This window comes from Nicotiana tabacum, chromosome 12 (assembly GCF_000715075.1).
Source record: "Nicotiana tabacum cultivar K326 chromosome 12, ASM71507v2, whole genome shotgun sequence".
In the NCBI taxonomy this organism is placed as follows: domain Eukaryota; kingdom Viridiplantae; phylum Streptophyta; class Magnoliopsida; order Solanales; family Solanaceae; genus Nicotiana; species Nicotiana tabacum.
In genome coordinates, this window is record NC_134091.1 from 35,078,152 (window position 1) to 35,090,986 (window position 12,835).

A 12,835-nucleotide genomic window follows, 5' to 3' on the forward strand; every position below is an offset into this window, starting at 1 on the left:
GACATGCTGGTATAATTGGTTGAGGTCTCGAGGGCCTCGGACGAGTTTAAGATGGTTAAACGGACCAAAATTTTGCTTGAAAGAATTCTGGAATTTTTCCAGTTCTGGTACCATCGCACCTGCGATGGAAATGGTCGCAGGTGCGCGACCGAAAAAGTGACAAAATGGTCGTGGATGCGGCCTGGAGCGAGAAGGGCATAGGTCGCAGGTGCGAAGCATTTTTTCGCACCTGCGTGAGCGCAGAAGCATAAGCTCTTCCGCAGGTGCGAGGGCAGTGGTCTGGGCATCGCAGAAGCGAGAATTTTCTCACAAAAGCGAGCTCGCAGGTACGACTAAAGTGTTCGCAGGTGCGAAACTGGGTAGAAACATAAGGATTGAACTTGGTCATTTTTGGCATTTAGTTTTGGAATTTTTCGAGCTCGGATTTAGGCGATTCTGGAGGGATTCTTCACAAGCTTGGTTGGGGTAAGTGTTCTATATCCTAAAATGATTATATTTCATAAATCTATGATTATATTCATCGTTTAATTTGGATTTAAATGGAAGAAATCAAGATTTTTACAAAATCTTCCAAAAACAAAAATTTAAGATTTGGAGGTCGAGTTGTTATTGGAATCCGATAAAATTGGCATGGTTGAACTCGTATCGGAATGAGTGTTCGAATTTCATGAAAATTATGTCGGGTTCCGAGGGGCGGGTCCCGCGTTGACTATTTTGGAATAAAATTTTAAGTCGACGTATTATTATCCGGAATTATTTCCGATGAATTTTAATGAAGTTATAAAATTAATTTGGATTGATTTGAGCTGTCCGGAGGTCAATTCAAGCAAGAAGGTGATTTTGGAATATCAGCATAACTTCAAAGAGGTAAGTGTCTTGCTTAACCTCGAGTGAGAGAATTACCCCTTAGGCATTGAGTCTTATGTGCTATTTGTGAAATGCGAAAAGCCGTGTACGCGAGGTGACGAGTACGTACTCGGGCTTACACATGCAAAATTCATTGAAATAAAGTCTTAGGCATTATTGCGTAGTAAATTGGGAAATTATGGAAAATTATTAAATCATCTGTTTGCCATGCCTAAATCCTTATTGTTGAATTTGTTTTTATAAGATAACTCGATGTGATTGTTACTTGAAATATTTATGAAATTCCGTGAGTATTGTTGGTTTAATATTTATTGGAAATTAATTCCAATATGAATCTTCTTATGCAAATAATTAATTTAAGCGAGCTTAAGAATAAGTGTTAATATAATTATCTAAATTTACATTAATGAAGGTTTTGCTTTATGCTGAGTAATTTCTATCTCTATTGATTATTTTTGGGTGTTATATACATTGTGTGGAGCCTTGGGCTATTTGTTTTGAAATTAATTGATTTTGTTATATCTTTGGAATTTAGTTGTGGCCATTGGGCAAATTGTGATATGAATTGATTTTATTATATTGTCGTATTAATTTTCCGTGTAAATTGTTGTGTTGTGTGAGTTACTATTTTCGGGAGATAAGGGTGGCATTTCACCGTTGATATTATGTGGTTATAAGGGTGGCATTTCACTGTTGTTGTGTTTGTTGGAATATTGTCTGGGCGGAGAAATAAGGGTGGCTACAGGAGCGATAAGGGTGGCAATATGAGCGATAATGGTGGCTATTGATATTGTCTGGGTGGAGCGATAAGGGTGGCTATAGGAGCGATAAGAGTGGCAATAGGAGTGATAAGGGTGGCTATTGGTATTGTCTGGGCGGAGCGATAAGGGTGGCTATAGGAGTGATAAGGGAGGCAATAGGAGCGATAAGGGTGGCTATTGTCAGGGACGATATGTGATGATGTGGTGTTGTGGTATTGATGATTTTTATGTGATGTTGTGATTTTTTTTGTGTTTATTTTTATGCCTTTTGCAATTGGTCTTGTTGATAGTAAATTGATAACAATCTGTTTTATGTTGAAATTGAGAACCTGTGGCTATTGCCAGGCGGATTATAAATTGAAATGTGGGCACGAGATGCCGTGAGTAAATAATGATGATATTGGGCACGTGAATTGTCCGTGCAGTTGTGAGATGAAATGAGGGCACGATGTGCCGGGAAATATGATGATTTAATTTTGGGCACTAGGTGCCGTGGAAATATGAAAATGGGCTGAGTCCCGCGTTTACAAAAAATATAAAAATGGGATGAGACCCGTATTTTTATGAATATGAAATGAGGTATCACATGGTGACTTTTTAATTGAAAGAATTATATTCAAAATATTTATTTGGAAGGATTCTTACTTAGAAAGTATTATATGAAAGAACTGTATTTGAAAGATATTTATTTGAGAAAATTATATTTGAAAAGATTTATTGAAAGAATTATATTCAAAATATTTATTTGGAAGGATTTTTACTTAGAAAGTATTATATGAAAGAATTGTATTTGAAAGATATTTATTTGAGGAATTATATTTGAAAAATAATTATTTGAGAAAATTATATTTGAAAGAGAGCTATCTGGAAGAATTATATGTAAAAGACATTTATTTGAAGGACTTGATTTAATTGGGTGTAATTGTACATATTAATTGTTGAGCGATATTAATGGTATTCTTGTTGTCTGTTGTGCATATCACTGGTTGTTTCATGTTGCCCTATTGTTATTGTTTCCTATTATTTTGTATATTATGTTGTACAAGCTATTGGACTAGTGAGTGTCTTGACTGTACCTCGTCTCTACTCCATTGAGGTTAGTCTTGATACTTACTGAGTACCGACCGTGGCGTACTCATACTACACTTTTGCACATTTTTGTGCAGAGCCATGTATTGAAGATAACGGACTTGAGCAGAGTTAAAGCGGGATCGTAAGGATTCAAGGTAGAGCTGCTTGGTCGTCGCAGTCCCTTGGAGTCTTTTCATTTCATTGTACTGTTAACTTGTAATCAAACAATATTGTATATTCAGTCCTCGTGATCATTCTATGTATTCAGTTAGAGTTCGTGACTCAGTACTACTAGTCTTGGGAGGTTGTATACTGTAATTATTTTCGCTGTTACTTTCAGTCCGCTGTTAGTCTTGGGAGGTTGTATACCTTGATGGCTTCAAAATGTAATAGAAATCGGCTTACCTAGTCTTAGAGACTAGGTGCCATCACGACGCCTATGGTGGGATTTTGGGTCGAGATATTTCCCTTTTGAGAATTTTCAGGCCTACTCTCCATTTTAAGTTCCCCAATTGTTTCCTTCAAGTCCACTACCACCACTAATAGGTCATCTCTCTCATGCTCAATGTTAGAAACCCTCTCAGTTAAGGTTTCTTTTTCTTTTCTGACACACTCAATGGTCTCTTTTAGGTCTACCATAACGACCATTATATCATCTCTTTCATGTTCTATATTTGCAATTTTTTCATCTAAGGCATCTTTCTCTTTCTTCAGATTTTCAATTGTTTCCTTTAAATCAACAACAACGATTACTAATTCATCTCTGATTTGTTCTGCTTCTCCTAACTCCACAATTAAAGCATCTTTATCATTTATAAGATTGTGATAAGCATCAACTAACACATTTTCCAAAGACATGAGTTTTTTAGGTTAATAAGATTTCAGATTTCTCTAAACATCCAGAAAATTTACCTCATCATCGTCGTCATCATCATCATCATCATCAGACTGAGCCATCAAGGCAAAGATTGAGTCATACTCAGTTGCTTCACTTTCCACTGCCATCATTAAACTATCACAATGATCATCTTCTTCTTCAGATTCGCTGGAGGAGTCTCCCCATGCAGCAAGAGCTTGCTTTACAACATTGACAACGACATTTTTTCTCTTGAAGCATTTATCAGGAACCGGGTTCCTCTTGGCTGCTTTGTCAAAGTTGTTTTTGTACTGATCTTGCTTTAGGATGGGGCACTTCTTGATGAAGCGTCTTGGCTTGCCACATTTATGATAGAGGTCATAATTTTTTGGCTTGCTAGAACTTTCCCTTTTTGGAATGCCTCCATTCCTGCGAACCATCTTCTGGAATCTTCTTGTCAAGTAAGCCATATCACCATCCTCACCGCTTGAATCATTGCTGTCTGTCTTGAGGACCAGGTTCTTCTCCCTTTTGGGTTCTCTTCTTTCATTGTTCTTCTTTTTCATTTCATATGTTTTCAGATTGCCAACAAGTTCATCTATGGTCAGTATCTGCAAGTCCTTCGCCTCTGTAATGGCGTTCACTTTGCTTTCCCAAGAACTGGGCAGTACACTAAGGATTTTCTTGACAAACTTGTTTCTTGGAATAGTTTCACCAAGAGAGTGAAGCTCATTAATGATGGATGTAAAGCGAGTATGCAATTCTTGGATGGATTCATCATCTTTCATCCTGAAGAGCTCGTATTCAATTATGAGCATGTCGATCTTGGATTGCTTAACCCGTGTTGTTCCTTTGTGAGCTGTATGAAGAGCCTCCCAGATTTCTTTTGCTGATTGGCATGCCGATATCCTGTTATATTCATCAAGACCAATGCTACAAACAAGAATTTGCTTTGCACGAAAGTTCTTTTCTATGGCCTTTCTATCAGCGTCATTGAATTCCTTCCTCGTCTTGGGAATGGATACAGCTGGGTCGCCAAGATTCTTGGTGGGAACAAAGGGTCCGTCACAGATAACATCACATAGCTCTGAATCTTCAGCCATGATGAAGTCATGCATCCTAGTCTTCCACCATCCATAGTACTGGCCATTGAACCTTGGTGGCCTGTAGGTAGACTGACCTTCTTCAAAGTTTGGTGGAGCAGCCATGATGATCCTTTCTAGATGTTAGCCTGATAGAAAGAACCTGCTCTGATACCAATTGATAGAATTTAAAGGCCCACCAAACTATGTAGAAAACTAGGTTCTCTATAAGTTCCCACAGAAACCACGCACACTGTAGTAAGTAAATGACAGGAGGAATTTTACGTGGAAAATTTCCAGCTCAACGGGATTAAAAACCACGACCTACCCTTGTAGGATTTCAACTTCACTACTGAGCAACTTTCAGATTACAACCTATGTAACCTAGGAATTAACCTCTTAATCCCTGACTAACTTGTAACACTCTATTACAAGTCACTTTGTAATAACTCTATTACAAAGACTTTACAACTTGACTAACTCTAGCCAAGATACAAACACAAGGGTTTATGATTTACAAAGGGTTTCCTACGCAATGCTTCTAAACAAGCTAAATAGGAATTACAATTGAGAACTTTAACAAAGTTACAATTCAACTAAGGACATATAATCACTTGATATGGGAGCTGGTCCTTAGCCGTGTTGTTCTTTGTTCTTGATGCACTTGAGAATTTTTGACTGGAGGCTTAATCACTGTTGGAGTGCTTGAGTAAATTCTCTATGTAATGTTTTGTCATTGGTTTAATGTTAATATAATGTTGATGAGATCACTTGAATGATATAAGCAACTTGGGTATAAGGTCCTTCCTAATAGAGGTGGCTGCTTCACTGTGCTGTACTGTTGCGGGTGCCGTCAATCACTTTCCAGCTGTTGGAGAGTTGACTTGGTACCATCACCAGGGGAACTGAAGACCATCTGTTCCCCTTGTTGATTCTTTAACTTCTGATGTACTGACGAACATCTCCAGCTTAAGTCTGGTTGTTTACATCGCTTGGGAATGTGGACTAATGTGGATGAGGTTCCTCATCTGGTTCTTGACATTAAGTTTGTTAGATATCAAAACTTAAAATAAAGGTACTTATAACCTATCACTAACCATTCAAGACACTTTTCATCTTCTTTCCAAAGATTTGATCCTAAGTCCTCCTAATTCTTGTCGTCAACACGTTTCACAAGCAAATGCAATGGTCCAATTGCATACACCGGATGAAGAAGTGTTTGAAGTGATTCAAGAACTTCCTTCTCTAATGACTCAAATGTATTGATAATAATAGCTGAAGCATATTTTCGATCTCTCTTTTTTCGATTAGAGAACTTCCTTCTCTAGATTTGTAGTTCTTATGAAATTAGGAAGATCCCTCAAACGTATGTCTTTCAGGCCTGATATCCAATCCAAAGTCATCTCCAAGTATTTGTCAAGTAACTTTTATCTAGAATTCTCAAGAAGAAGAAGAAGAAGATTTAACAAAAATGATACTTCAAAAGAGGGGAAGAAAAAAAACTTAAGCTGAACATTTTAAAACATGGAAAATTAAAGCACGTATATATATATGTACCTTTAAATGGAGTGTATCCTTTTTCACGAAGGTTGCAGTAATGCATATAACCTAAAGAACCACAAGCAGCGAAGATCTAGAAGAAAACTTGAGGGGTGCCCAATTCTTGTGCAGCAGCGAGTGTGAAGCTTGTGACACCATCCAAAATGATGCATAAGATTGTTGGAACAGAGGAAGTATTATTAAGCATCATATGGTGGGAGGCCATCGGGAATGGTCTCGAAACGGAAAGATGGCAAGTTCTTGAGGCTATCGGGGCCTCGGGACTTAAGAAGGCGTCTATGGTTGTATTCGGTGTTGACAAATATTATATGAAAGCCTTTGTGATGCAGGATTTTGGCTAACTTTAACATGGGATTTATGTGACATTGGCAAGGATATGGTACACAAACTGCATGAAGCTTATCAAGTTCAGTACTAGTGAAGCCATTCTTTCTTTATTTCTCTCGATTCGCTTAAACTGAAACGAACGATATGTATTATTTTAGCAAGAGGAAGAATATGCAGAAACTTATAGATAATTTATGAAGGAGTACGTAAGAGAATGCAACATGTAAGAATTCAGAAGCCGATGGAAAAGGACAAGAAAGCTTGAAAATGGAATGCGACAATATATTTTATTTTCACGTCCTGATTAGTTTATCCCATCTCACAAGCCATATGTCACTTGCTGAGGTGATTCATGCAACTAGACAAATTTGTTGGAAGGTGGAGTTAATTGTTTTTCTTCAAATACGTAACAAATTAGCAAATACGTATAAAGTAAATGACTTACAGAGAGCAATACACACATATATTTATATGCGTGAGTGTTTAATATCAAGGTCTAATTACTTGGTCACCTAAAAGAATAAACATAGAGATCAAACTTATAAAAAGAAAGATACCCCTGTATAAGAAATAAAAATATAAGTGAAATCGGGTCTAACACTAATCACTAATGAGAAAATTTTGTTCTACTATCAGTTTGATCTGTATGTTTGGTTAAGGCTCACACATATAAAAAGATATTGGAGGAAACATCTCATACAGTCACACATTTTTCTTTTCAAAATAAATTACTTGTTATTTGGATGGTTTGCACTGCTGATCTATCCCATGGGCATTATCTCCTGCTTATCTTGATAGTTTCAACAAAATTTGGAAGTTTTTGAAAGTGAGAAACTTTTTCTGCAGCTAATGACTAAAGCATCTTGTAGTGTACCACCCAAATGAAGTCAAATTGCTGACTCATAGTGTGAAACTGATAAAAATAAGCACGATGTTGCTATTTATGACGGCTACATGCAGTAAGTTGCTTGTCAATGAAAAATGGATAAAAAAGATGACGAATAGTTCAACAGAAATACGGCAAGTAGATGTTAAATTCATGTTAGTAATAGTGAAAGTGAGAATCATGATTTAGAGTTGTGGTGACGTGGTACATAATTAGTCCGTTCCGTGCATACTGTCTCAGATATCAAGTTTATGAATACTCTTCTTCCCTCTCCTTCTTATGAGAAGTATGGGGGAGTACTTCTATATATATATTTTCAGTTAGCATATTCAGGATACAATAACAACAACCCAGTATAATCCCACTAGTGAGGTCTGGGGAGAGTAGTGTGTACGCAAACCTTACCCCTACCCTGGGATAGAGAGGTTGTTTGCGATAGACCCTCGGCTCCCTCCCTCAAAAAACTCCACACTTTGCTCTTGGGATGACTCTAACTCACAACCTCTTGGTTAGAAATGGGAGGTGCTCACCACTATAGCAACCCACTCTTGTCAGTTAGCATTTTCAGGATAGGTGAGAAATTTTGCAAGGCACAGTAGCCTGTGGAGACCAAAAGACTTTGAGAATGCAAGTAAGAACTTTTATTAATCATACATTATATTGAAAGAAGGGAAACACGTACTTAGAAAATCTGATAGGATCTCAACAAAGGAAGAAGATGAAATCAAACAACAATCGATTAGTACTATGGCCTAATGTTTGGAGCAAAGGACAATTTTGTTGACCATTTTGTATATGTTCACATAAGATGATCCTTCTGGTTTTTGAGCAGCTTCCTCAGCCAATTTCTTCCATTCCAATGCCTTTTTCTTCATCTCTTTGCCTTTTTCCCCTGTCATTAACTCTTTTACAAGGCTTTCAACTTCGTCCCTCTTCACATTATTGTCAATCTCCATTCCTATTCCCCATTGCCTACAACAACAATTGGCACTTCACTGCCAATACTTTCGAGTGTCGAATTCCATCCACCGTGAGTGAAGAAACCTCCAACCGCAGGGTGGCTACGAACTTGCTCTTGTGGGCACCAACTTGCTAACATCCCTCTTTCTTTAATTTCTTCCAGGAATTTAGGTGGAAGAACTGCTTTTTCGCCTGATACAATATCAGGCCTAAGTATCCACAAAAAATCCAGCTGGCTATTGGCAAGTCCCCATGCGAATTCAATAAGTTGGCCCGGAGTCATAAGAGTGATGCTTACAAAATTGACATAAACAACAGAATTTAGTTTCTTGGAATCAAGCCACATTAGAGGCCTGTTTTCTTCTTTCCAAAGATTTGATCTTAGGTCCTCCAAGGTCTTGTCATCGACATGTTTCATAAGAAGGTGCAATGACCCAATGGCATAAACCGGTAAAAGAAGGCTCTGAAGTGATTCAAGAACTTCTCTCTCTAATCTCTCAAATGTATTAAACAATAGCAGAAGCCATTTTGCTTCTCTCAGTTTCTTGGATAAGAAATTTGACCATGTATTCATCTCGATTTGTAGTCTTAATTGAAAGTACAAGAAGGGATGAATTGCAGCTAATTTAAAAATTTAGTCGACTTAGAAGAGACTTAGTCGACCCCACCAATGATTTTCAGCAATAATGTTTTATAAACTTGACACAACTCTTGTTTTTCTTCCTAACACTTCCTATCTTTTGAGATACTAGTAAACTTAGGAATACAGTGTTTGTGCTAAGAACTAGGAAGACATAGAAAATAATGGTAAGTTGCGTAGTTGAATTCATGAGTCTGCCAGTCATCTTATACGAGAGTCTTGAGTAGCCGTTGCATATTGACCCTTGATTGAGGCACAAAATATTCTAAGAGTTTTTACCCAAGGGGTGCCTCCGAATCCTGCTCAAGAGATGGGCTGGGGTCACGACCCAAAATCCGACTAGTCGTGATCGCACCTAACCCAACCCGCTAGGTAAGCCAGTTAACCACTAACCAATTCCAATAACAATTTATGAAGCAATTAAGTAATGAAAAGTCTTAGTCTTATACACTCTCCAAGAACTGGTAGTACAAATCGTGAGCTTCTAAGAATAGAATTTACAAAGCTGATATGAAGTAAATACATAAAAAGTACATAAACAAAGTTTTTATAAATCTAAGACTATCATGAACAAGAGGCAGCTACAATAGGAACGCAGGTACATTATCAAATCTGGCAACCATCGAGCACAACAAAACCAACATCCAACATCTGCACGCAATGTCCAGAAGTGTAGTATCAGTACAACCGACCTCATGTACTGAGTAAGTAACAAACCTAATATTAGGTTGAAAGCAGTGACGAGCTAGAACATAGGTCGGGTCCAACACCAATAACCAATAGCAGTTCATAACAATGTAGGGCATATAAATAAGAAAGCAATTCGAAATAAAATGCTCAACTTTATCACAATTTCCCGAAAATAGTTTCGCTTTTCAAGAATAATAGTGAAAACCCAAATCCTTTACCAAAATCGTCGAAAAGTATGAGATAGTTTGAAAACTGTAATTTTTTCCAAAAATCCTTTCCAAAAATAAGTAAGATGCTTCATTTCCTTTCAAGATAGCAAGTGTGAAATACCTCTCTATGCTCACATATCAATGTGTGTAAAAGTCATAAATGACGTGATACTGCACAGAATGAGAAAAAAAGCATCTCTATGCATGTATGTCATGTGTGCATGCCAATGACATGTATCTCAGAGATGAATCATGTACTCACACTCTCAGAGTACTCAATCTCACTGTCTCACACTTTTCACTCATCATGCTCAACCACTCGGTACTGTATATGGCCCATACGGCCTAGGGAAGATCCATCCCGGAATACATACATCACAGAACATTAGTCACTCAGTACCAAGGAAGGCCAATCCGGCCCATGGAGAAGATCCATCTCCAGGTATATAATGCTTCGGACAAGATCCATGTCCAGGGAAGATTCATCCCTCAATATAATCAACCGCGCTCACTAGGGGTGTGTGCAGACTCCGGAGGGGCTCCTACAGCCCAAGCTCTATCATAAGCCAGATCCAGGCATAAATCAATATAGCATGCTGCGGCGTGCAGCACGATCCCATAACTGTTACTCATAATCAGGCTCTCGGCCTCACTCAGTAATAAATCTCTCTAGTGTCACTCACGGGCTTACAACGTCATGAAACTAGCATGACAACAATGATATGATGTATCAATAAATAACAACTGAGACTGCGATATGATAGGAATACATGAATATGACAGAGTACGAAATATCAATGAAATCAGTGAGATGATAGCAAGAAACGACCACTATTATTGTACTCTTTTTTATCTATAGAGGCTCCGTAGACATAGTGGGTTGTATTTTGGTACTGGAAAAGACAAACTATGCTATGTTGTGGTTGTATTACTTGTCCATTTGAGACTTTAAAAATGGTGAAACTTATGGTAAAAAATTGGTAACTGCAGACACGACCACTTTATTGTTTAATTAAGGAAAAATATATTCTTTTTTTTCATGAATGAGTTTGGGTAGAAGAAATCTAACAGGCTTGCTCGGTCGGGTTCACTCGGTTGAGTGCCGGTCGCGCTCCACGATTTTGGGGCGTGACACTTACGTCCTTCCTTTTCGTATTCATAATCAGGGGAGTGATTTATGGCTTGACTTGATCGATCAATATTCAGAATCTCCTGATTCCAAATCAATCCTTGAAGTAGAGACTATCATTGCGCTTGATCTTGTTTCCTTTTTTATGGCTTTGACATCATTTGATTTAGCATTGTCCTTGCTGCATTTGATTTTGTTTCCTTTCTGATATCTTTAACATATTGACTTCCTTTGATTTAGTACTGCCCATCTAATTTCCTACAATTAAATAGATACAGTTAGATTTACATTATTGTCATCATTGAAACTCAGGTGTAACACTAATGAAACGTGGAAGATCCCTCAAACTTATGCCTTCCATGCCTGGTATCCAATCCAAAATCGTTTCCAAGTACCCATTTGTCAAGCAACTTTCATCTGCAGTCCAAAAGTAGATTAACAAACCAAAGATAAGAACCAAATTAAAGATAATAATAACAAGGTTAAGGCCTAAAGATACTAATAGGCAAGGCCATTTTAAAAGGGAAAAAATGTATACCATTAAATGGAGTGTATCCTTTCTCAACAAGATCACGGTAATGCATGTAACTTAATAAACCACAAGCACTTGGATTCCAAAGGAGAACTTCAGGGATTCCCAAATCATGAGTAGCATCCATAGTGAAGCTCATAGCACCATCAAAAACGATGCACGAGACAGGTGGCATGTTTGAGGTGGAAGTATCGTTAAGCTTGGCAAGCAACTCCTTGAAAGCACCCAAACAAGTGGTGGTAGTGGATTTACTAAGAGAAGAAATATTTTGGGTAGAATCAGGGTCACATGGCGGGAGGCCATCGGGTTTTGGCTAATTTTAAAATAGGGCTAATGTGGGTTTGGGCAGAATATGGTATGCAAACTGCATGAGGCTTGTCTAAATCATTAGCGCTAATGGAACACATTCTTTAGTTTCCTTATTGAGTTATCTTTCTTTCAAACAGAAATACGAAAGATTGGTATGACTTTGGCAAGTGGATGAGGATGCATATATTTATAGACGATATAAAAAGAGGCAACATCTTTATACTCCTTCCTAATTTACATTAAATCTTAATGTTAGCACTATGACATAATGGCCTTACTTTTGATATTGTCCACATCTGCAGGACATTTTGCTAACGGCGCGAAATAAGGACAACCCCACTACTTGGCAAGAATTGAATTGTCCACTGCGTTGCAAAATTATGGCCACTCCCCCAAAAATGTTAGACATGGGTATGCGTTTATTTTTCGGATACGCTAGCATTATTGACAAACATATGGCCTAAATTAGTGACTAGATTTCTTCAAATATTGTAGAGCAGGCACGACACTGACACTTAATCATTGACTCACCAATCCATTAACAATTCCATATATTAGCCAAGTAAAATCACAATGGTTACTACATGTCACGACTGCAATAGACTCCTAAAATATAGGGCAGTAGCTTTTCCCACTTCTAAACCACATCCAATATTTGTAATTTATAAATAAATATCAAGATCACCATCATTTGAATATCCAATATTAAGAAATTAGACTAACTCATCAACTCTCCTCACTTAATTGACCATTCTTTTCTTCATTCACACATTGTATAAGTTAGAACTTAGCTTCTTCACTTTTGTATTTTAATTTTTGCTACGATATATGAAGCATTGTACTTCTCAGTACTTGGAAAACGATTACTAAATAAGTTTATTTATTTATTTACTTCTTTTACCTTATATTTTGCTCATTACTTTTAAATTTTTTCTTATTTCGGTGAGATTTTTCGT

The 12,835-nt window shown here is 37.5% G+C and overlaps 1 protein-coding gene and 1 pseudogene across 2 annotated transcripts; both read right to left on the reverse strand.

The window, feature by feature from the left end:
* Positions 1 to 2,492: 2,492 nt before the first annotated feature.
* Positions 2,493 to 6,756, reverse strand: LOC142166840 (uncharacterized). Of its 2 annotated transcripts, none has more exons than XM_075226348.1 (2): positions 6,195 to 6,756; positions 2,493 to 6,076 (listed from the first exon to the last, which is right to left on the reverse strand). In XM_075226348.1, exon 2 carries the CDS (start codon positions 4,761 to 4,763, stop codon positions 3,591 to 3,593), a length of 1,173 nt encoding a protein of 390 aa, XP_075082449.1. In that variant the 5' UTR covers positions 4,764 to 6,076; positions 6,195 to 6,756; the 3' UTR covers positions 2,493 to 3,590. The 2 variants fall into 2 exon arrangements, with proteins under 2 accessions (XP_075082449.1, XP_075082448.1); XM_075226347.1 differs by having other exon boundaries at positions 2,493 to 6,068; positions 6,195 to 6,755.
* Positions 6,757 to 7,733: 977 nt separating this feature from the next.
* Positions 7,734 to 12,026, reverse strand: LOC142166841 (7-deoxyloganetin glucosyltransferase-like; annotated as a pseudogene).
* Between the last annotated feature and the right edge of the window lie 809 nt (positions 12,027 to 12,835).

What these genes read in the sequence shown, in the direction of transcription:
- LOC142166840 (XM_075226348.1), bottom strand. Translation starts at nt 4,763, where the DNA reads ATGGCTGCTCCACCAAACTTTGAAGAAGGTCAGTCTACCTACAGGCCA.